This window comes from Rhinolophus sinicus, linkage group LG04, assembly GCF_036562045.2.
Source record: "Rhinolophus sinicus isolate RSC01 linkage group LG04, ASM3656204v1, whole genome shotgun sequence".
Lineage (NCBI taxonomy): Eukaryota > Metazoa > Chordata > Mammalia > Chiroptera > Rhinolophidae > Rhinolophus > Rhinolophus sinicus.
The window spans coordinates 103,710,058-103,735,186 of NC_133754.1; the positions used below are offsets into that span (position 1 = coordinate 103,710,058).

A 25,129-nucleotide genomic window follows, 5' to 3' on the forward strand; every position below is an offset into this window, starting at 1 on the left:
ACATTTCCAAACTGAAAATGTAGGTCTAGGGCAATTTTGACTCACAAGAACTCAAGAAAGCAGGAGTTTTCCCATTTGCCTGCTGTTTGCAAAAGAGAGACATGTCACTTTGAACAGAGGTTTGCACAGCCACACTCCCAGCGTCACTGTTCACAGTGGCTGATGGTGGAAGCGACCCCAGTGTCCAAGCACAGATGCTGGGGAAACACAGTGTGGTCTATACGTACCATGGATGTTATTCAGCCTTAGAAAGGAAGGAAATCCTGTCACCTGCTACGTCGTGTGTGAACCCTGGGGACATTATGCTCAGTGCAATAAGCCAGTCACAGGACAAGCACTGTGTGATCCCACTTCCATGAGGCCCCAGAGCAGTCAGGTCATAGGGACACAGAGTGGATTGGTGAGTGCCGTGGGCTTGAGGGAGGGATATGAAGAGATGTTTTTGTTTTGTTTTGTTACTGGGGATAGATATTCAGTTTGGGTCAATGGAAAATTCTGGAGACAGATGGTGGCCATGGTTGCTGAACAATATGAATGTACTTAACGCTCCAGAAATGTACAACTGAAAATGGTTAATTTGGTAAATTTTATGTCATGTATGTTTTACTACAATAAAAGTTTGAAAATGATACTGTGCGGTAGTAAGAAAATTAAGAAACAATTCTTTTACGTCTGTCATGTATATTTGCTAGGTAGACAACTAAGATTTTAATCATGTGGTTTAATTTTTAGTGGTCAAGATTGTATGTTTCTCTTTTGGCTTCAAGAAAGATTGTGTGGGATCTATAGATGATGTAATACAGAATTGTACACCTCAAATCTATGTAATTTTACTAACAATTGTCACCCCAATAAATTTAAAAAATAAATTATAAAAAAAAAAAAAGAAAGATTGTGTTTAAGATAATGTCAGGAGGAAACACATGTGTATGTACATACAAACATATGCCAAACTGATTAGAGCTGAATTCCCAATTGTAGGTCCCATTTCCACATTGTAGGAAGCACTCTAGAAAAAAGGGCACACAGTAAAGACGGATGGGGCTGCACTGCTGCTGTCTGAGGCAGGAACCTCACACAAGGCGCTGGGGTCGCAACCTGTCTGCCCTCCTCCTGTCCGGGCTCCCTGCCACCTACATGTGCTTGCCGAGCGCGCCCTCCGGTGGTGGTGTGCGGAACTGCCTCTAGGGCCATACTGGACCCGACCTTCGCTGTGCTTTGTAAACATAATGCAAGTTCAAGAATTGTTTGTTGAATACCTATGTCCTTCCTCAGTGTGGCAGCCCAGAGTAAATACGGTCATCTTCTCTGCGATCATGTGAGAGCAGAACTTAGTGGTGCTTTTCTTTAAGCACCCAAGTCAAGACGCATAAAAAACGTACTTGAGTTTTTCCTTTTAGCTTAAAATTACTAGAATAGGCCGTGCTGTTCCATGCCTACTTGCTATACTAACCGGCAACGTATAATATTACTCTGTGAGTTGTAAGTGTCTCTTATAGTACTTTTGTATATTAATAAACACCGTTTACTGAACTGCCGCTCACACACCCATGGAATTGGGAGAAGAGAAAGTCCCGCTTTCTCCCCTCAGAGAACTCATTGTGCTGAAGCCAGTGCCGATCTCTGTCCACGGGAGGAATCTGCAATCTGTTTGTTCTGATTATAAAGTATTTAACACAGACACGCAAGTGAAACACGATCCACGCGTAAGACAATGGTAGTAACTAAAAGGCGTAGTAATTCACTAGCTTCTGACACGGTTGTAAATGTCCTGTACACATTTCTTACAGGGTGTGATCAGGCGCACAGTGGAGGCAAGGAAAGTGTCCTTTGAGAAATCAGGAGCAGGATTCTGTTTTGTTGTGAAAGACTCCATCTGCGTGAACCTCTGCTGAAATCATAAAACACAGTTTAATTTCTTGATTTTAGGGCAGTTGTGCCTTAAGAAACTGGTCTGCCTCGATGAAGTCCCAAGTTTACAGCCAGTGTCACATGTTTACATTCTACCCCAGACCAGCATTTTCCCAAGGGCGTGAGGAGCCCATTGCCCTCACATCAGGCTGCGAGCCTCCCAACAGCTCCAATGTCTGTATTTACTATGTAGCTTTTTTGTTAGTACTTGAATAGCCAGTGAGGCTTTCTTGGGACAGAGCCCACATCTCAGCAATCCACCACACATGGACGAGTGTCCTGAATAAACTGTCATCTGAAGGTCTTGAGACAGTGAGTGTGCAATTGTAGTGCTGACCATCTCTGCCTTTGGCCCCGCGTCCCCCTCCCTGCTCTGCAGACCCAGCTCGGCTGGCCTGACTCGCGATCTCCTCACTGCAAGGCTGAAGTCCAAGGTGGGAGGGGGAGACACTCACACTCATTTTCCTCATGCGAATAATGGTTTGGGAATGTGCAGGTCCACTTTCCAGAGGGTATTCACACCAGACGTTACATACAAAACAGCAGGGACGTAGGAGGGGGTCGCGGCTTCTGAAGTCACACCTCCTCAGGCGGTGTAGGTCTCCTTGCTCCCAGCCAACCAGACAGGCCAATTTCATGATGCAATAACCTCCGATTCGGTTCCCTCGAAGTTAGTTCTTCAGGTTCTGGAGCGTCTGTTTTCTTTGTTTTACAACTCTTGCAAGATTATGGGAATCCATGAGATCATTTCTATAAGGTAACTGGTATTGGGAGAAAAGTATAAACATGCAGTGTTCAGTGTCTAAGTTTGCACGTGAAAAAATGAGATCTGTTGGTCTCACCTGGCCTGGGCAGGCCGTGGGAATGTGCGCTGTGGAAATTCTCTGGGGTATGAGATCATATGACTTATTTCCTAACTCTTGTTAGTGAATTTACATCATTCGCAGAAAACCTAGGGGGCAGAAAGGAGGGTGGCCGAGAAACTGGTGCCAGTAGAGTCAGTAGGAGTGAGATCTCTAGAACTATTGGACTACATATTCTGCTCAGATATAATTTTGCCAAAATTGAAAGTAGTAAAAAATTTAAACCAGAACACAAGGATACTAACATTTATTTATCAACATGACACGCATTATAAAGAATCTGTTTTCTTTCTTGTAGAGATTCCACCTCCAGTGGGAGTTTGCTTTGTAAATGGAGTGATGGCAAAGAAACCAGACTTGACTCCCCATCTTGGTAGTGCAGCATACAGTCCTAGGAATTCTTTAAGAATTTCACCACTCATACTCAAATGATTATGTCAACTAATAGAAGCAGTTAGTGTATTACCTGCATCCTCTTTGGTGAAAGCTGTCTGTGTGTTATATGCAGAAATTTTAGATTAATCTGCTGGAAAGTTCCTTTGCAGCTGTCCTTTCTTTTATTTTCATGTACATTTTCTAAGTATCCGTAATCCCAAGCTTGGCTCATCAGGATGAAGCAGAGTGGGACAAACCATGCTGGGAAAATGCCTAGAGACCGCAGAAGAAGGAGGAACAGGCTATGGAGGAAAGGTCGGCCTTGTGGGAGCTGGGCACAATTGTGAATGGAGGACGGACTAGGAAAAGCAGAATGAACTCCTAGCAGTAGGAAGGAAATAACTAAGATTAGAGGAGCATTAGATGAAATAGAAAATAGAAAAACAATAGAGAAAATCAACGAGGCCAAAAGCTGGTTGTAAAGATCAACAAAATGGACAAACCTTAACTACCTTGAGTACAACAAAAAGAAAGAAGACTCAAATTACTAAAATCAGAAGTGAAAGTGGACATCAAATCAGGAGAAATAAAAGGATTTTTTAAGGTGTACCTTGGACAATTGTATGCCACTCAATTGGATAACCTCGAAGAAATGCACAAATTCCTAGAAATACAAACCAACCAAGATTAATCACAAATAAATAGAAAATTGAAGACTTATAACTATAAGACCTGAATCAGTAATCAAAAATCTCTCAACAAGGAGAGAGTCACCTGACAGTTTCACTGGTGAATTCTACACAACTTTTAAAGAAGAAACAATGTCAATCTTTCTCAAACTTTCCAAAAAGACCTGAAAACTCTACGAGGACAGCATTATCCTGACACCAAAGCCACATGAACACAATATCAGAAAGGAAAACTACAGAACAATATCCCTGATGGACAGTGATACAAAAGTCCTTCACAGCGTACTAGTAAACACAATTCTGCAGCATGGTAAGGATTTATACACATGGCCAAGTGGGATTAATTCCTGGAATGCAAGGATGGCTCGACATAGGCAAGTCAATCAATGTAATCTGCCACATCAACAGAATGAAGGGAAACCCACACGATCATCTCAACTGATGCAGAAAAAGCATTTGACAAAAGTCAACAGCGTTTCACGATTAAAACACTCAACAAACTAGGAATAGAATGAAACTACCTCAACATAATAAAAGCCATATATGAAAAATCTACAGCAAACATACTCAATGTTGAAAGACTGAAAGCTTTCCCCTTAAGATCAGTTTTATTTAAAATAGCACTGGAAGTTCTAGCCAGAGCAATGAGGCAAGAAAAAGAAATAAAAGTTATCCAAATCGGAAAGGAAGAAGTAAGATTGCCTCTGTTTGCAGATGATATGATCTCACATGTATAAAAAACTAAGGACACACACGCACACATGCACAAACCCTATTAGAATCAATAAATGAACTCAGCATAGTAGCGGGATACAAAGCCAGCACACAAAAATTGTTGCATTTCTATACACAACAATGAACAATCTGAAAAGGAAATTTGAAAAACAATTCCTTTACAATAGCATCAAAAAGAGTAAACTAACTTAACCAAGGAGGTGAAAGATTTCTGCAAAGAACACTACAAAATGCTCCTGAAAGATATTAAAGAAGACATAAATAAATGGGAACACATTTATGTTCGTGGACTAGAAGATTTAATATTGTTAGGATATCAAAGACATCCAAAGCAATCTACAGACTCAATACAATCCCTATCAAAAATCTAATGATCTTTTTCTAAAACAGAAATCCCAACCTAAAATTCATGTGGGCTTTGAAGGGAATGTGAAGAGCGAAAGGAAACTTGAAAAAGAACAAGCCTGGAAGACATACACTTCCTGATTGCAAAACTTACTACAAAGCTACAGTAATTACAATGGTATTGGTATAAAGACAGACTGACAGACCAGTGATCTAGAATAGAGAGCCTAGAAACAAACCCTCACAAGTATGTTCTAGCGATTTTCCCAAGATCATTCAATGAGGAAAGGACAGTCTTTTGAACAAATGGTACTGAAAACTGGATATCCACATGCAGAAGATTGAATTTGGACCCGTACTGAGAACCACATACAAAAATTAACTCCACGTGCATCAAAGACCTAAATGTAAGATCTAAACCAATAAAAGTCTTAGAAGAAAACATAGGAAAAAAAGGTTAACACACTAGATTTGGCAATAATTTCTTGGCTAGGACACCAAAGGCACAGGTAGCAAAAGAAAAAATAGACTAACTGGACTTCATGAAAATTTAAAAATTGTATGCATCGAAAGGTGTTATACTATCCAGAGGGTAAATAGGAAACCCCAAAAATGGGCGAGAATATTTGCAAACCATATCTGATAAGGGCTTAATATCCAGAGAATATAGAGAACTCTTAAAACTCAACAATAACGAAACAACAACCTGATTAAACAATAGGCAAAGGACTGGAATAGACGTTCTCGACAGAAGACATACGAGTTCTGACAATTAAGTTTGCGAACTCATATTAGAAAACGTGCTACACACCTCGTTGCTGAATATCATTACGGTCACCTTAGAAGGACTCCCCTTGGGAAGTTATGCTCTGACGCCAGTGTCCAGTCCACCCTTCTAAGCAATTTTGGAAATTTTCTGGAATGGCCATCAGAGCTGTTGTTGTATTACCCTTGTCCTGACTGTCATCAAAATGTCTTCCTTTGAGTATTTCCTTTATCTTCGGGTAAAGAAAGAAGTCACTGGGGGCCAGATCAGGTGAGTAGGGAGGGTGTTCCAATAGAGTTATTTGTTTACTGGCTAAAAACTCCCTCACAGACAGTGCCGTGTGAGCTGGTGCATTGTCGTGATGTAAGAGCCATGAATTATTGGTGAAAAGTTCAGATTGTCTAACTTTTTCACGCCGCCTTTTCAGCACTTCCAAATAGTAAACTTGGTTAACTGTTGGTCCAATTGGTCCAAATTCATAATGAACAATCCCTCTGATATCAAAAAGGTGAGCAACATCGTTGCAACAAGTTCACAAACTTAAGTTGTCTGACCTCGTACAAGTGTCCAGTAGGCTCACTAACAAATGCTCAGCATCACTGATTATTAGGGAAATGCAAATCAGAACTCCGCTGACAGATCGCCTCAGGCCCATTAGGATGGCCACTATCAAAAAACAGAGAACAACAAGTATTGCCGAGGACATGGAGAAATCGGAGCCCTTGTGCTCTGCTGGTGGGAATGCAAACTGGTACAGCCCTGTGCAGAACGGTATGGCAGTTCTTCAAAAATTACACGTAGAATGACCATAAGATCCAGAAATTCCACTTCTGGTCACATGCCCCAAAAGATTGAAAACAGAGTCTCAAAGAGATTTCTGTACACCCGGGTTCAGAACAGCATTACTCCCAGTAGCTAAAATGTGGAAGCAACCCAAATGTCCACGGAGGGGTGAACGGAAAGCAAAATGTGGTGTATACACGATGGAATAGTATTCAGCCTTAAAAGGAAGGAATCCTGTCACCTGCTACATCACGGGTGAACCTGGAGGACATCATGCTCAGTGAAATAAGCCAGTCACAGGAGGACAAACCTTGTGTGATCCCACTTATGAGGCCCCTAGAGTACTCAGATCACAGGGACAGTCTGTATAAGGTACGATGGTGGGAGCCGGGTGCGGGGGGGAGGGGATAGGGAGTTAGTGTTTAATGGGGACAGAGCTTCAAGAGGAAAGGGATCTGGAGACAGATGGTGGTGACAGTATCCCAGCAATGTGAGTGTGCTTGATGCCACTGAGTTGTTCATTAAAAATGGTGAGTTTTGTTATGTGCATTTTACCACAATGAAGAAAGATAACGGGACGTGTGCACAGGTCCAGGAAGGGCATGTGGGCTGAAGCGAAGGACTTGCCTAGAAGACATCAAGATGCGTTGGGCAGCGTGGTGTGGGCCCAGATGCACAAGGCCTTGGATGACAAAGCAGACACGGCGGTCCCAGGTTGGACTGCAGGTGACAGGCGGTTACACACTTTCCCTGCAGAAGCAGCTGCAGAGAACGCAGGGTGAGGCAGCTGAGGTCCAGGCCCTGTGGTCTGGGCAGGGAGGGGTGAGGCTGGGGGGCAGGCAGGCAGTGGGGGAGGCTCCCAGGGGTGGAGGGGATCTACGCGAGTGGCAACCTGGAGGTCCAGCGGACAGAGAACGCCTGGCCTTCCAGGGACGTTTGCCTTGTGACTCACGATGGTGACCCGGGTGCAGGCTGCTAGCAGAGGCTGACAGGGGGCACCCTGGAAGTCACCACAGGGATGGAGCAGGCCCCGTGCTTCCCTCAGGCGCTGGCAGGTGCTGCAGACCTCACACTGGAATGTGTCGTCTCCCCACACCAGGGACCTGGGGATGGTGACCCAGTGTCAGTACAGTCAGGGAGGAGCTGGAGAAGGGGACACACCACTGACGGCACTGTGTCCCCAGCACTAGGCAGGCCGGCCCTCACTGTCCAGCCTCCTGCATGGGTGTGCAGATGGCTGCGGGGCCCCTGAGAGGTTGACTGTTAGAGGGCTGAGAAAGCAGGATGATCACCTCCCCACCCCTCTTCTCAGTCCCTGGCGCCCGCCACCGTGACCCCTCCTGTCTCTGAACTTGACCATTCCAGGAGCCGCATGTCTGAGTCAGGGGATATTCGTGGCCCCTGAAAAGCTCACACAGCTCACTTGTCCCAGTGACACAAAGCTGACCGAGCATGTGACCCCGCGTCTCTTTGGCAGGAACCCCCCTGAACAGAGCAAGTTCTGAGCAGAGAGGAGCCTCTGGGCATTGGAGGAGGAAGCGCTGTGCTGTGACGTCCTGTGATATCAGGGAGGCCAGCCGACTGCAGTGGGCGCTCTTGAGGTGATGGTGGGGTCAGATGGACAGGAAGCCTCTGAGTCTCCCAGAAGTGATGGGACGTGCAGTTAGGTGAATAAAGGTGAAGAGGAAAGCTGAGGAAGGGTCTGTCCTGGCCGAGGGGGTGACAGGATATGGCGGCTGTGGACTTAGCTAGAGAGCCCTGGCCCTGGTCCTGGGCAAGGGTTCGGGAACTAAGCGGGTCTTTGGGTCTGGTCCCTGGGAATGGGAGGAACCGGGAGGAAGGCCCGCTGGCCCCGAGTTCGGAAGGCAGTCACAGGGCACACAGGAGGGTCTCTCTGGGCTCACACTGTCGCCCTGCCCAGCCCCCTATCTGTCCCCCCTCTGCTTACTGAGCTTCTGCTCTTCCTCAGCCAGCACCTTCCGGCTTCCTGGACTGTCCTCACCCCAGCTCCAAGGCAGGGCGCCCGCAGCCCCCTTTGTTCTGCACGTACAGACCCAACAGGCACCTGGCACTGCGTGGAAGGGGTCAGGCTCTGCGCTCTCACCACGCGCCACTCACCCCTAGCTCTGCCTTAGGGTTCAGTGGGGCCACCCCACAAGCTCCCTCCTAAGTTCAGATGCAGTGAGAAATAAGTCACAGGGAAGGCAGATGGAGATCAAATGTCAGCTTCATAAAGGCAGGATACGGTGGCTTTGTCGCCTCTTTCCGAAACGGACGGATTAGCTACCTGCTCCTTGACGGCTGGTCTCTTCTGCAGGGGCAGGGCAAGCCCAGTCAGCGGTCCCCATGGCACAGAGCAGGCCAGAGCCACATCGCAGGGGAGGGTCCAGAGGGCATGAGCCTCAGGGGCCAATTCCTTCTGCCAAGTCACCCATGGGTGAGGCTGTCCTTTCCTGGGAAGGGGGAAGAAGGGGGGAGGGGAAGAGCCTGGGGACACGTGGAGGTGCTGGGTCAGCAGCATCCTGGTGGGAAGTGAGTGCTGGGCTGAGTCCCTTGGAGTGTCTCCCTCTGCAGGAGGCTGCTGTCTGCCTTCTCCTCTGAGTGTGAGCTTGTCCCAGCACCTGGCTGTCTTCCTCACCTGTGTCTGGGGCACTTAGGACAGTTGGCACCTGTTCCTGTTTAGCAGGGGCTTGGCAAGGGGAACGGTGAGGGGCAGCAACACTTCTTTCCAGAATTTATGGCTGTAGGCCCTGGATCTCACATTCTCCTCCTGCTGGGGCGGGGCCCATGGGCCAGCTGCCTCCTGAGGCCACCCCACAGCATGGCTGACAAGAGTGTCTGGCTCCTCATGGCCTCTGGCCAGGGCTGTTTCTGAGCGAACCCCACAAGGCCTGCCCCCTGCTTGTCTTGTGCAGCCTGCGGGCTCGGGGCCTATGGCTGGTCTGTGTCAGCAGGCGCCGGGCACGACAACCTCACTCCCCCATTCACTCCTACATGTCACTCTTCACTGAGGACTCCAGGGCTTCTTCATTGGTGGCTGAAGACAAGGCCGTCACACCCTCTTACAAGCCTGTCCTCACTGGGACTGACTGACAGTAAGGAAAATCACTTGCCGACTCAGCGAAACATCCTGCAACACCCCAGCATGTCCATTAATTAAAGCCTTCCATCCACATGGTGAACAGACCAGCCTGAGGTGCAAAATGAGGTTGTGGCCAGGTGCTGGGGGATTTCAGGAGCATAGTTCAGTCTCCTTTGCAGAAAGCAGAGCTCAGTCCCCTTTGCACAGAGCAGGGCACAGTCTCCTTTACAGAGGGAATGGCTCAGTCCTTTCTATTCGTCCTGGCATTAGTATTTTGTGTTCAAACACACATATTCCTGACCCTGCAATGGGGAGGTTTCTGGAAAACACTTCCATCTCAAAGGAGCTTTCGTTAAAGTCAGCGGTGCTACAGCATTTTAAGAGCAGAGGGTGTACTTCCAACGAGCGCCCATTGTTGAAATTCTAGGGAAGTTTGAAATCATTGACTATTACACCAAAGCTTTCTTGGGCATATGTTGAAATCAAATTATGCATTTCAAGGTCACAAAAGTGCAAGGCTTTTCCAACCCTGATGTGGCCACCAGTTAGCTGTGTGACTGGGAGAAGCCATGTGGGTCTTTGAAGCCTGGTTTGCTCGTGTGTAACGTGCGGAAGACCACTCCTGTTTTATTCTCCTCGTAGAGATGACCGACCATGCCAGGAGAGGGGACAACAGAAGCTGCTCTGCCAAGCGCTGTCTCATACTGGTTTCTTTTAAAATTAATCTGAGTACTTAGAGAGTTGTGCAAACCTTGGTTCTTGTTCTAAGTTGTATGACCCTGGGGGAAGGCTGTTCGTGGCTCTGAATCTCTCTTTTTTTTCTCCCCTTCTCTGCCCTCCCCGGACCCCCCCTCTGGTTCAAGCTGTTGTTTCTCAGTCTAGTTGTTTAGGACCCAGCTCCTGGCCCATGCTGGGATTATGAGCTTTGCTCTCTTCCCTTCTGAGGCAGTCGGTTGCCAGTTGTCAGTCGGCCTCTCACAGCAGCTCTCGCTGGCTGCTGGCTACTCACGATGGCTGCTGGCCACTCATGGTGGCACACGGCAGCACACGGCAGCACACGGTAGCCCCTAGCAGGTACACAGCAGCCCTCGGCAGCTCATGCCACCCTATGGCTGCTCACTGCATCCCAGCTCCAGGAAGAGCTGTTGTTCACAATCTTAGCTGTAGAGGGCGCAGCTCACTGGCCCATGTGGGATTCAAACCGGTGACCTCGGTGTTAGGAGCACGGCATTCCAACCACCTGAGCCACCGGGCCGGTCCCCCTCTGAATTTCTTTACCTGTGAACCTGGACTCGTTCCAGCAAATTCAGAGGCTTGTGTGAGATGCCCATGAATTCTCGGAGGTGAGGGCGAGGGTAGAAGTTCTAAGGCAGCTTACAAAGGCTAGAAGTTGCCGTTGACGTTGACCATATACGTTTAAATTGCTGCTTCAGAATGGGCTCTGCAGTCTTCCCAAAGGGCTCTGTGGGCCAGTCCGGGCAGGGCATGGTTAACGACATAGGTAATGACAGAAGACCTGTGTATGCTTTTATCCAACCCAGACTGCACATGCAGCCTCTGCTCAGGCCACACCACACATTTTCAAAGGGCTCGGAGCCAGACCCGACCTGCCTGCCTGCCGTGAGACCCCGCTGCCTCCCACACCTCTAGAGAGGGGGCTCCTTCCATGAAGATAGGCCTGTGCGATTTTTCATGGTGTCTGCTTTTATTTTTAAGACAAGACAGGTGGGGGTCTTTTCTGTTGGAAATCCTAATGCGCTGAAAGAAAATAACTACCACTGGTTTACTCTTCATTCCTCTGTGAGTAGTTGGCACCATGTGAAGTCGGCTCAGGAAATTCTGAGCCTTCCCAGCAAACCCAGAGCTGGCAACAGGGCGGTGTCTACCTGGCCGGAGGAGGACCTGAAGGGGGAGGGGAGCAGAGGGAACAGCAAGGAGAAGGGAGCCACTGTGTCTCAGAAAGGGATGAGGGGACAGGCAGCGTCTGCTACTGGAACAGAAACGCCAGCCTGTTCCTGGCCCTCGGGCCTCACTCAGCTGGGAAGTGCTTCCATACACGCAGACCTGCAGCCATGCTCTCTCCCTGTCCTCAAGAGGGACCCATGGGGCCCTGTGTGCACTGGAAAGACCTGGCCTCCACCCTGGCTCCAAATCCCTGTCTGCTGCCGGGGACTGTCAACTGTCAACTGGGTGATCCAAGGTTGCAGTAACATAACAGTGACTATTACGGTTTGAGCTACACAGAGAGTGTGTGTCCATTTTTCCTTTCTCCTACCTGGTACGTGCTGCAGAGAGCACTCTGAATATTTCTGAGCTTAGGAAAGGTCACTTCCAGCCTGCCACCAGGATTGGAGGCAGGGTGACATTCTGGTGTTTCTTCCTTAACTGACTTGACCAGATTTGAATGTGACTGTTTCTGACGGAGCAGGGAAGACTCAGCTGTGTGCTCAGACATGTCTTATTAATGTTTATGGTTAATGTCCATATGGGCTTAGGGATGCGTTTAGGTGCATTATAGCCCTAATAAAATGGGACACAGACATTAGCAATGTTTGATGTGTGCTTGAGTCCAGAATACTTTTTAACTTTTTATGGTCAGTCAGCGTCTTTCAGTGGAGACCATCCATCGTCTCCTGTGTTGAGAAAAGAGATGTATCTTTTGCCCACTTTAAAAAATTATGGTAAGGTATACATAACATAAAATTTATCATATTAACAAATTTTAAGGGTACATTTTCGAGTACATTCATGGTATTGTGCAAACATCCCCACCATCCATCTCCAGAACTTTCCATCTACCCAAACTGAAACTGTTCCCATTAAACACTAATTCCCCCATTTCCCCTCCCCCAACCCCCCAGCACCCACCAATCCACTCTGTGTCCCTATGACCTGACTGCTCTGGGGCCTCATGGAAATGGGATCACACAGTGCTTGTCCTGTGACTGGCTTATTGCACTGAGCATAATGTCCCCCGGGTTCACACACGACGTAGCAGGTGACAGGATTTCCTTCCTTTCTAGGGCTGAATAACATCCATGGTACGTATAGACCACACTGTGTTTCCCCAGCATCTGTGCTTGGACACTGGGGTCGCTTCCACCATCAGCCACTGTGAACAGTGACGCTGGGAGTGTGGCTGTGCAAACCTCTGTTCAAAGTGACATGTCTCTCTTTTGCAAACAGCAGGCAAATGGGAAAACTCCTGCTTTCTTGAGTTCTTGTGAGTCAAAATTGCCCTAGACCTACATTTTCAGTTTGGAAATGTAGATTTCACAATTAATAAGGGGCCTGAAAAATGTGAGTGGAATTTTCCCCCAACATTTTAAGGGAAATAAAGCAAAAGACACTGCAAGTTTAAAGAGTTGCTGTGTTCACATTAGATGATGACTTCAAATGCTTTTTAAAATGAATGATCCCCCCACAGCTGAGTGATGAGTAAGAAGTCATGTGACTGTGGCATTTACAGTCCTAGGTGGTGAGATTCCAAAATCCAAAGGACAGAAACCCGAGGGAAAACCTACATAAGAACCTTGTGCAAATGCACTGACGGTAACCAGAGATTATGGGAGTTTGCTCATATCGCTCATTGTACCACTGTGAGAGGAAGTCGTATATGTGTATGTGTGTTTTGTTTTTCATTTATTTTCCGGTTACCCAAACAAAGCAACAATGGCATGATACCCCCAAACTGGAAATACAAACTGCAGAGCCAGGGGGGCAGTCAGGCTTTGTGGAGGGTCGATGTGCCCGTGCAGTGGCAGGACTGTCATAAGGTGGCTGATGCTGGCTGAGCCCCCTTGGCTGAGTGGGCCCAGGGGACTGGAAGGAGGCAGCGCCCTGCAGTGACCCCTGATGACAGCAGGTGGCAGCAGAGAGCCGTTTCCCATCATTGCGGTTGTTGGTGAACTCTGGGCCTGTAATGAAATCTTGGGAACCAGGGGCAGCTTACATGCACTGAGCCTCAAGACTTCAACTCGCTCCATATTGGTCAATGCACTGACCAGCATGTCCACATTTCTATTGGTGGAAGTGACTATAGAGAAAGCAGGCTATTTAAACTGACAGATGACAAATTGGAAGGAATTGCTAATATACTGAATATAGGGCCAGAAAGATCTGGATGGGCCAGAGGATGAACCCAAATCAGCAATAAAATTCAACAGGGGAATGTAAAGCCCTGAATTTGGTTGGAAAGTTTATGCCACATGCACGACAAAAGGAAAATGTGGTTTGCTAGGAAGTGGCGAGGGAGGGTGATGGGGAGAGGGAAAACCTGGAGACAGTATAACTGCTCCCGAGCTGGGACTGGTTATATAATTTACGATTCAATCATTCTATGGAATATTGTACACCTGTGAAATAGAACAAGTAGATCTACCTATACATGCTAGCTAGACAGATCTCCAGGGCATATTACTAAATAAGAAACTACCACAGAAAAGTTATGTAAGAATGCGAACTAACATAGCATCTGTGTGTGTGTGTGTATCTGGGATGGCAGAGAACAAAGACTAGAGGGTACACACTGGGTGTTGGTACTAAGACTTTGAAGCAGGGTTGACAAATGGGACTTTCTCTTTCGACTTTATACATCTGCATTTACTTCTCAATGCAAATGTGTTTATATATTAATTCTATAATTACGTAGTCACATTGGTGGCCTTTTCATTGAAAATGAGCACAGGTCATGAGGCTGTTAGAAAGCTAACAAGTTAGACTACATTAGTGATAAGCTGTGTTGGAGCCTGAGTGTGTTGTCAGCCATCTGAGGTGCTAGGTGGTCCACCAGAGGGCAGGACCACTGCAGGACGGTTCAGCACAGCTGTAATGAATCCGTCCACACTGCCCCTCCCTCTTTGGCCTCATCCTTCCCACTCTCCCCTTGATTTTGGTGTCCAGCCCTTCTCTCTCACTGGACACCTTTTCCTGAGACATCATTTGGGCTGCTTCCCGGTTTCCTTTAGGTGTCTTGGCAGACAGGCCCTTCCTGACCACTTGATACTAAGCAGCAATTTCCTTTGCCCCGTCACTTCTATTCCCCTTCTACCGGTTTAGTTTTCTCCATTGCAGTGTCTGTAGTATATGTGACCTATAGGGATGTGTTTACAGTCTGTCTCCTTCAACATGAAGACACAGGTTTTGTTTTGTCACGGCCCCGGTACCTAATAGCTGCTGGCACTCAGTGGTACTCAGTAAATATTGGTTGAGTAAATGAGTAATTGGAGGTGTGCAGGACCTGAATGAGTGGCATGTCTCAGAAAGCTGGGATGGCCTCCTGAACCCCATCAGCGTTGGGGGAGGTGGCGAGTTCCCAGGGTGTGGACTTCTAGCTGCAGGAATGAAATGCAGGAGGAGAATTCAGGAAGTCCCGTCCACATCCCTTGTGTGACCGGAACATCCACTCTCGGCCTTTGAGCGTGATACTGTTTGCCCACTGCACCAGGATAGTCCTATCGGAGGGCTGCTGGGAGGAAAGCACCTGTAACATGACTGACGAAGGTGTTCAGAGACCCTAACTAGATGCACCAAACTTTCTGTGTCACACTGTTGCTTTTTCTGTAACACAGAGTAATGTAGCTGTCATCACCTGAACTTTCATGCTGTTCCGTGTGTACTCATTCCTTTTCCATCCTGTGCAGCAGTCTTTCTTCTCCCTGTACTGTACTTATTTCAGGTTTGTGTACGTGTGCACTTTTTTCCAGCTCCCAGTTTATCCAGTTTTGCTTGAGTCATTGCTATCTAAAATGCTATCTATCATCTTTCCAGCTTGGGATCTAGCTAATGGAAAACAGATGATAATAATATTTTACTTAGCACTTTACTTTGTCAAGGGTTTTTGCATAAATTATCTTATTTGATTGTCATTAACCTTGGAAGGTATTCTGTAAGCCCATTTTAAGACGAGGAAACTGAGGTCTGGTAAGGGAGCTCCTGCGCACATGTAGGCCCTCTCAGCACACTGCCTGCTGCCCTCCAGCTGACCTTTAGGGCGGTGACAGCAATGACAGCCAGTGGAGGCCCAGGTCACCCTAGTGGACACCACACTGTCATGAGCTGACCCTGATCCACTCATACCAGTTGTGACCCAACACTTGACAGGTGACCTCTACGGAAGACTTGAGACCATGATTCCCAGTTTATTAACACACCTTGATCCCGCTGAGCTTAGCAGCATACACGTCCTGAATTCTCCTGCAGGCCGGCCTGTGTGAGGCCCGAAACGTGGCAGACCTGACACAGAATCGCTTGGTGGAATCTTAAAACACAAACAGCAGAGGTTTTCCTTACCTACTGCAAACTGCAAATGGATGATTTGAGATGTAGACTCAGGATTATCATTTTCAGATTTCAAGCTCTAATTTCTAGGCCTGTGGCCAGACCTCTCTTTAAGTTCGTAAAAGGGGTCAGAAGTAGTCTGTAATTATTTTGACCCAGACTTTTAATACCTTGAGAGTAACAATCTTCATGGCTTGTAAGAGTGAATGTCTATTTACACCCATGTGCTGTGCAACAGGCTGTGTTCAGAGCACGTTGGGGCATAGGGACTGTTTCTCATCCCTTTTCTAGCACCTGGATGAAAGTTGGCTGGTTTGGGTCCTTTTAATCCATGTAAAAAGTGTATGGTTCTCCATAAAAATACTCTTAATTACAGGTATCAAATGCCTTGAAGGCCTGGGACTGAAGGCTCTGACAGTGAAGGACAGTGCTGGCCGGCTGTCTGGGGCAAGCCGGAGGCCAGGCCAGCCTGCAGGTGGCAGCGCACGATCACCCACAGGCACAGCTGAGCCACCAGGCTTATTTCCCACGGAGGTGGCAGTAAGGAGTAAAAAGCAGTGGCCTAAGACTAGCTTTGGTTACATACAAGTACACAGGAAGACAATCCCATAGAAAAGACACCTTACAGGTTTTGTCTCACGCCTCAGCTCACCTTCTCCATGGACATCATTTTAAACTGTCAGCGTCCACGATTCTCCCAGGGGTCAAACTGGTCATGTGAACCGCCCAGCACCCTCTCAGCTACACACCCTATCCGCACACCACACTGTGCGTGTGTTTGTCAGAAATCTGGGGTGAGCGTGGGGTTGGACGGAAATCAGCTTTCTTTCTCCCTTCCCCGTCAAACTGTGGTGACAGAAGCATTTCTGTAACTGAGCAGAAGAGTCCCAGGACGGTGGACAGACACCCTGGAAACTTACCCCTTTGGTGTTATGACATTGAAAAGATTAACCTCCTCGTACAAAATCTGTTATTCTATTGAAAACTGATAGATTTTAAATAAGTATTATATGAAGTAATATTTTAATATTTTAGATGACTTTGAGACATTACAAAATTATTTTAGTTACAGGCATGTCATTAAAGCTATTTATTGTTACAAAATGTTTTTACAATGCTAATCTTGGCAAAAGGAAAACACCCACCCTCATTGAAGTATGCGAGTACCACATTTTGGGATCCATGTCAGGCATACTGACACTATTACGGTTCAATCTGTCCTATAGAACTGCTAAATATTTACCTAAACCCTAGTTTCTATTTTTCAAAAATGTCTATTAATTCTATTTTCACTTAAAAAAATGGGAAGCTGAAGAGAGAAGCAAACAAACTTTGAAGTAGATGAAACTCATTTTTAATCACAGAATTTAGAGTCCAGTCTTTCCATTTGTTCTTTAAAAATAGTAACTACACCCCCCCACACACACATACCCATTTTGTTCTGCACCATTAAATTGAACTGTGGCAACAAAATATTCCCAAGCAAACTGTTTAAATCAGTTTTGCTACCGTTTACCACAGTCATGGAAAAGGCAAATGCTGAAAGGGGACACAGGGTGTCTCGAGTCAGCCTATAGTTGGTGGCAGTTGGTGGCATATCCAGTCTGTACTTCTCCTGCAAAGTTACACCCAAAGTTGTGACATGAGGCCATTTGCTGTCAGAAGCCGTGGCTAAAACTTCTAGATTGTTCACGTGAGAGAGGCGGAAATGCTCTTGGGTACTACATACCGCAGTTACTACAGTGGCCCCGTGGAGTATTAATAACTGAGAGACTGTATTTTAAATTCAATGACAGTATCTAAATATATGCTATTTGCATTTCACAATCTGAGCCTTTGAAATAGGAGGAACATACAATGGTTTTTAGAACGTCTCGGAGACCCAAAGAACTTATTTTAAAGTGTTCACTTGAAAAAAAGTATAACAGAGTTTGAAGCATTAGGTGACCTCGTCCATCATTAGAGACTAAAACTTCCAAAGTGAATAAAAGAACCAAGATTCTCTATGTTTACCTTTAATTAGGGGAGAAATGGGGACCCTAAGAGGAGCAACCAGACCTTCTCAGCATCCTCTTTAGAACCTGGCGTTTCTCTCCTTTCTTCAAAGACAGAAAAATAAACGCTGATATCCTTTCTTCAAAATATGGAATTACCAGGCACCAATAACCGCTACCAGCACGGGGTTTCATTGGTACTGATCTGAGTAAAAACCATTGTGGCACAGGATCAAGCCTTTGTTCACTTTAGGAGAAAAGGGCTCCATCTGAGGCACTTGGTGTTTCACGTGAGAGCTATAGGAGTTTCAAAGGGTTTTGTGTTAAGGTGAGAATCTTGGTCTTGGGAAATGCTGGTGACACTGCCTTGACAGCTAAGCGCAGGTTGCCTCATCCTTTTCATGCATTCTATCTTTTATCTAATAGCTGAGTGATGTGTTAAACTGGTTTTTTTGACTTTCCAGAACAATATCTGATGAGCAAATAACACAGCTCAGTGACATTTAGCAATATGCAAATTCCAGACACTGCAATCATGAACACCGTAAAGACAGTCTTCTCTGTGGGCCTGGAAACAAAGCAGTCCACTGTGTTGGGACAAGGCCACGCGTTACACTTCACGAGACGCTGCATGGCGAACCCATCATACATGATATAGAACACATACATGAAGACAGCTTCAAAGACGACCCGGAAAAAGATGCTGCTGGTGTACGTCCACCACAGCGACCCTTCGATGCGGACCTTCTGGCTTTTGATCTCTTCGATGTCCTTATATTCACTCTTTATCTCTCCCCGAATGAACTTTCTTTTCTTCTCGTGTCTGTGGTAGGCCACGTGCATGGCCACAAGCAGGGCCGGCGTGGACACGAAGATGAGCTGCAGGGCCCAGAGCCGGATGTGGGAGATGGGGAAAAAGTGGTCGTAGCACACGTTTTTGCACCCGGGCTGCAGAGTGTTGCAGGTGAAGTCGGCCTGCTCGTCGCCCCACACTTCCTTTGCGGCTACAACAAGGATCATAATGCGGAAAATAAAGAGGACGGTGAGCCAGATTTTCCCGATACTGGTGGAGTGTTTATTGACACCCCCCAGAATAGTATGCAAAGTGCTCCAGTCCATCTTCTCCCGTGGGTGGCTTGCACTGGGAAAGACAGAACGAACACAACAGAGGAGTGACTAACAGGACAGAATCCAGGAGATTTCTCCGGGTCTCAGTAAATAAGTACTCTTCTATCTCTTCCTGAGCAAACAGCAGCTCTTACCCAACCTCACCAAAAAGGTGAAAAAACTTCATTTGCCATAGGATTAAGAGGATAGTTCCTGAAAGGCCTTGAACCTGTGTTTATGCATTCTCCAACAAAGAGCAGTAATTCATCTGAGTGATTCACGCAACTTTTAGCACACAGTAAAAACTGGGTGGGGGCAAGGGGGTCGGGGGAGACAAGCAAAAGAGCTCCTGACTTGCAGGCACTAGTTAGTGCTGAGTGACCCCTTGCAGACACTCCCTGGGTCTTCCCATCACGGCACAGGCCACTCAGCACTGGACGAAGGACATTCAGAAGGTCAAGTTGCATGTGCTTGTTAGCTTCATGTTTCGGACGGCAGCACTGGGACTGAGACTAGCCGGGCCAACCTTGCCGTAAAGGCTGACAAGCCACATCTCCCTGCAGAGCCACTTTCCTTAAACTATATCAGTAACTTGTCATTGACTTGGGGTGTGGCACTGAAGTGCTTGTCACCCAATACACTCCAAGTTAAAATTTCACAAAGGGCCTCACTTCCTTTTTCTGTGCGAAAAGGAGAAGGAAACTTTCTGGAAAAGTTTCAAAAAGGAGCAGAAACTTTTGGAAACTTTCTGTTCATGGAGAAAAGCTGCCATGAGCATAGATTTTTGTGAAAGGCTTGTGTACGGACTGGTGGTCCTTACGCTGGACTGATTGCTTGGTTAGTACTCAGGGCTATCTGCTTGGATAAGTGTTGCAACTGTGCATTTTTATTGTGGGCTATGGATTTAATTTAGAAGTGTTTCTAAAAAGACACATTATGAAAAATAGAAAGTTTCACTCAGAGATTTCCCAGCGATGCCCCCCCTACAAGGTGACATCACTGTGCTGAATATTAAAGTCCGGAACTGAAGCTCGCTGGGGTAACATACCACTTAGTGAAAAGAGATTTGAATCCTGTGGATCAATCTGCCAGGAACCAGGGGCCTTCTCTTCCTCACAGGATATGATCTGTCTTCACTTATCCACAGTTACACCCATCTGTCTCAATCAGCTCTTCTTCTAGACAAGATTCCACCTCTCCACCATCCTGATGAGCAATCTGTTCTCCACCCCTTCTAAGCTGGCAGTTGAATCCTCCTTCTTCTCTTACTTAAAAGCATAATGATCCCCTCATTTTGAGCAAGTTGGGTCCTGTTCCCGTGGACTTTCTCAGCAGGCTCGGAACGCCGGTCTTTCATGAACGCCGGTCTTTCATCACCGAGCCTCATCTTGGGCAGGGGCACCAAGGTCTGGCTGAAACCATCCAATGCCCCCTTGGTCGGGGAGACAGCACACACAAGGAGAGGGGTCCTGGACGTGAAAGTGACGTAAGACTGAAACATACTCGAGAAACATGCTGCCTCACTTAGCTTGAAAAAGAGAAGCGTCATTGGGAAAAACTGGGTTAGTTGGGGTTCAGCCTTGACCCTTTACATCAGGCTGTCCGGAGGTCCTCAGGGGAACCTAGGGGCATCCCGCTGAAGGCCCACACCTCAGTCTAGTCCTGCCACAACAGCAGAACCAAAATGTATAGTTTCACTATAGTTTCACTGGCACTTTTTAAGTGGAAACAGGACAGTTACTGAAATGAACTGTGGACCGTACATTTGGCTAAAAATCAGGGGGTGAGGGAGCTTACGCCTTTGCTTCTTTCCAAAGTACCAAACACAGACCCCACACTCTTCCATAAACCAGTCCAATAATCACCAGCCTAGAAACCTACAGAGAGCCTTATTTTATTGTTGCTTTTTAAAGGTCTCCGTTGAGCTGTTTATAGACCCTTTCAGGAAGAAGAGCAAATCAAAATTTAATCTGCAAATAGGATCGGGATAACAGGTCAAGATGGGCTAACCAAGCTGGGTGGAATCAGCCAGGAGCTGCTCTCCTGCCCTTCCTGACCTAGCAGGTGGGTCACAGGCAGGTTCCTACCTGGCCCACACCCTGCCATTCATTGTTTGGAGCTCTGCCAGAGGCGGGGTGAGGAGCTGGTTCTGTTCTTTGGGGAGGCTCCGGGTGAATCACCAGGTTCCAAAGAAGGCAAAAGCAGTTCTTCACACTTAACTTCTCAAATCCTTCCTTTTTTGTTGGCGGACATTGCCCTGCTGCCTCCACAGAGCTCCCCACCCTTCTCACAGGTGCCTAATGGTGATTGACTTAGCACTCGAGTTGCGAAATGGACTCAAAGGGCAAATGGGGACATGGCTGTCACCACACATCTGGAGACATAGTCCCAAATAAATGCTCATAGGTGTCCAGCTATCGGAAGCTGGAGAACACACACTGATAGGCATGTGTCCCCTCCAGGAGGGAGCAAAGGGCTGATGCAACTGTCCTAAGGATCCTCTCTCAGCCCCACGGTTCTTGTCTGTAAACAAGTGTCCTTCCAGTTGGAAAACACCACCTGGAAACCAACACTCTTGGATTGTTCAAGAAAAAAGAGAAGCAACGAAACCCGTGTCTCAGGTTCAGGCTGTGGTGTCCCGCTCGTGGGGCAGGGAGTCCTGGCTCCTCTCCCACGACCGGGACTGATCTTGCTCTGCAAAGGTCACCTCCTCCAGGCAGGGCTCCTGCTTAAACGGAATTCACCTTTCCTTCCAAACTGAGCCTTTGACCAATTAAACACTCCTGGTGACAGCAGATTAAAACTTCCCGAAGGAACATTATTGACGATCATCAATCGCGCTGCTGGAGACTTGTTCTGGATCCCCTCTCCACCCCCGCGCGCGTGTCCTGATCGATCACGGCGTTGGTGTCGCCACGTCTCCTCCCCGCAATAGCCTGACTCCAATTTCAGAACTTGGAGTCGGAAGAAACTCCTTCGCCACAAGTTCGCTCTCGCCACCTGCCCGCCCACGAGGTCGGTTGTCGCGACTGCCCCGTACAGGGGTCTGAGTGCGCGTCGGGTCCCCCTGGGGAATTCGGTCTGGGTCTCCACAGCCCCGGACGGTCCCGGGTCTCCTTTGCGCTCCGGGGCCCCCCGTCCCCGCCGAGTCCCCTCCCCCAGGCCCCACCGTCCCGGGCGGTCCCAGGGTGCCGAGAGTCCGGCGTCGGCCTCACGGCTAGGACCCAGGCGCGCTGGCCCGGCAGCCTCACCTGCGGCGGAGGGAGCGCGAGGGGGTGGCAGTGTTGGCAGGGGAGCTTCTGGGGCCCTGGGTGGTCCCGAGTGGTCCCAGGCGGGTCCTAGATGGCCTCGAGTGGTCTTGACCAAGCTGCCTCCGGGCTCGCTGCCGACTGGGAGCCGCGGCCTGGCTGGGAGAAGGGAGCGCGGACGCGCAGACGTTTGGGTCTGGCACCTGCGGCTCCAGCGGCGCCTTTTAACCGAGCGGCAACCCCGCCCTCTCTCGGAGCGCCTGATAGTCACCGAGGGGTGGCTCCTCGTTGCCCGCCCCCTCAGCGCTGCGGGCGGGGTGCCTCGGCCTCCAGCCCCAGAGTTCCCCCAGGTCCCCAAATCCCCCCAGCGTCCCCCGCCGGCCCTGAGATCCCGGGCTTCCAGTGTCCCCAGGCCCCCGGTGTCCCCAGGACGTCTTCCCTGCCACAGACCCTCCTCGGTGCCCGGGTCAGCGTCTGAGGAGGACGCAGAGCCCAGGCCTCGGCTCGTTGCGTTTGGCGGGGGAGGGGTGGGGTAGGTGGGGTTACAGGACAGTTGGTGCTGTTACTGTTATTTCTACTTCGCCTCGTTCAAGAGCACTATTGTATTTGAAGCTCTGCTTTAATTAAAAAAAAAAATAATTGTTAGAGAAACAGGTAACGATTTGAAGATTTAAATTCAGGCCGGGCCGAGGCGCTCTGCCTCAGCGTGGTCGCCCAGAGCAGGTCCCCGCCTTGGAATCTGGGGGCAAGAGGGCGCGAGGAGGTGGCGCCACCAGTGCTGGCCGAGTCCCTGCTTCTCTCCCCTCCCCCACACCTCCATCCCCGCTCCCGAACACCTCAACAACCGTCTCCTTGAATGCCCTATTTGATTCGATCACTTTCAACAGTAGGCCGAGATCGTCCTTCTTCCACATTAGAGAAATCGCAAGGGGGTGACTCCATTTGGGGTGAGGGAGGCCCAGAGTTTTGGAAAGGAAAGAAAGAGTACGAATGAAGCCTACGACCCTCCTGTCCCCTGCACACGCACCACGGAAGGGGTGCACTGCCAGGCTTTCCAGGGAAGATGCCGGAGCAGCTCCGCTCTCCTCTGCAAACCTGACGGCGGATTATGAGGTCTCATGCTTCACATTTGGTTGGGTATTTTGACGTGTTGAGACGCAGGTGACGGGGAGTGGATATTCGCAAAGGAAGTGGATGGACAAGTGGCGCTGCACGAGCAGGCCGCGTGGGGACGTCGCACCGGGCCCAGTGTTCCTGCGCGGAGCAGCCGGGGTGGAGGTGTGGGCGCGCTCGCTCTCGCGCGTGCCTTTCTTTGGTCAGGTCCACGTTAAGCAAAGACGATGATAACTCATCCTGACGGCGCAGATCTGGCCTCAGAAATGGATTTCTATGATTGCCACCATGAACATGAAGTTTTCACTTTTCCTGGTAAAGCTGGCGCTCATCGCCACCGGCCAATTTTGTACCAGCGCACAGGAGCCTGGTCCCGCGGTCATCACCCCACCTTCCAGCTCTAAGACTTAGTCTAAATCGTGTCTGCTCACGAAGAGACAAAGCCCCAGAGCTGCCCAGCCTGGCTCGGCCCAGTGGAGAGATGTGCTGACTCGGCTGTCAGAAATGACAAGGCCAAGCTGGGTGGAGCAGACGCACCCCTGGTCTGGGTGCGCCTGGGGGTGCAGAGAGGTGGCTCCGTGGGCGGCGGGGTCTAGCTGCGGGCCCTCCCTTTAAGTTTTCGAGGACAGTGCCTTCAGGAGCTTGTTGTAGTCCTTCCTGGTCGGCTGGTGAAGACAGTTTGCAAGATTGAAAGTTGACTCACTTTCAAATTGACAAATCTCACCTTGAGTTCTAGTGTATCATGATTATGGGGTGCTGTTCAACTTCCTTTTCCTTGTTTCCCTTGACTTATTCTCCTGATTTGCATAATTAGTGTGTGTTGTTGGCTAACTGTGTATCCCAGCTACCCTACATTTTAGGATCTATAGCTCTACAGCTCAGCACTCAGCTTTACTCTGCTGTGTGATTTCTCCTCCTTTTGTGTATGTTGGGGTTTTCTTCCTAATCAGACCTAGATTCTGCTAGGGCAATAAATCTTACATATGTTTTTGAGTGTCATCCAGAGTAGAGGAGAAGAGGGAGAGAAGAGTAAGATAAAAAAAGGGTCTCAAGTTTGGAAATTTGAAATTATCTTCATGTAAGCTTAGACATATACACACTTAGCAGGTTGCACCATAAATTAATATTTTTATAAATCCTGTAATTATTTTGTGAAGAGCACAATCATATTGCTGCATTTTTTTTTGTGGTTAAAAGCATTACTTTACTAAATGTAAACATTGAGAAAAGCCTTAACCATGTCGCCCTGGTTTCACACGTCTTCATATTTTAACAGAAAGCTCTACCCAGCCCTGTCCTGTGCTCCCTCCAGCCTTTCAGGCACCAGGGAGCCCTGGTGCTTGGAGCCGGCCTGTTGCTTGATTGGCACGCAGCTGTCTCATTAATTAACTCGCAGGCACTGAACAACATAGAGAGAATTTTTGACTTGGTATTTTAGAAAAAACACTGCTGTCTCCTGGGTAGGTCTTGAATGAAGCCAACAGAGAAGATGGGCAACTCCCAGGGAAGATGGGGCACTTGCCGGGCAACTATTGAATAACTGAGAGGATCTGCAATAGCCACACCTTGTCACTTCAAAGGGTCAGAGGTACATATAACTAACACTTTTATGTGCATGCTTAGTAGCAAGCAGGTAAATCCCAGGTGTTTATAACTGAGCTGAACTTTCATACAGATATTTAAAGTGATACAGTTGCCAGGTTATAAGGTGAAATGCTAATGCTTAAAGTTATTTGGTATTTTAATTTGACAGTTGTTGTAGAAATAAAACAAAAAAGAAAGATGATGCTATGGGGCAAGGAGTCAGTGTGAGACAAACACTACTTTTTAAAAACATGT

The 25,129-nt window shown here is 48.0% G+C and overlaps 1 protein-coding gene across 2 annotated transcripts; it reads right to left on the reverse strand.

Annotated features, from left to right (window-relative positions):
* Nucleotides 1-17,166: 17,166 nt before the first annotated feature.
* On the reverse strand, nt 17,167-22,391 carry GJB2 (gap junction protein beta 2). 2 transcript variants are annotated; one of them, XM_074330129.1, is made up of 3 exons: nt 22,181-22,391; nt 19,978-20,398; nt 17,167-18,963 (listed from the first exon to the last, which is right to left on the reverse strand). In XM_074330129.1, exon 3 carries the CDS (start codon nt 18,939-18,941, stop codon nt 18,261-18,263), a length of 681 nt encoding a protein of 226 aa, XP_074186230.1. In that variant the 5' UTR covers nt 18,942-18,963; nt 19,978-20,398; nt 22,181-22,391; the 3' UTR covers nt 17,167-18,260. The 2 variants fall into 2 exon arrangements, with proteins under 2 accessions (XP_074186230.1, XP_019571262.1); XM_019715703.2 differs by lacking the exon at nt 19,978-20,398 and having other exon boundaries at nt 22,181-22,389.
* Between the last annotated feature and the right edge of the window lie 2,738 nt (nt 22,392-25,129).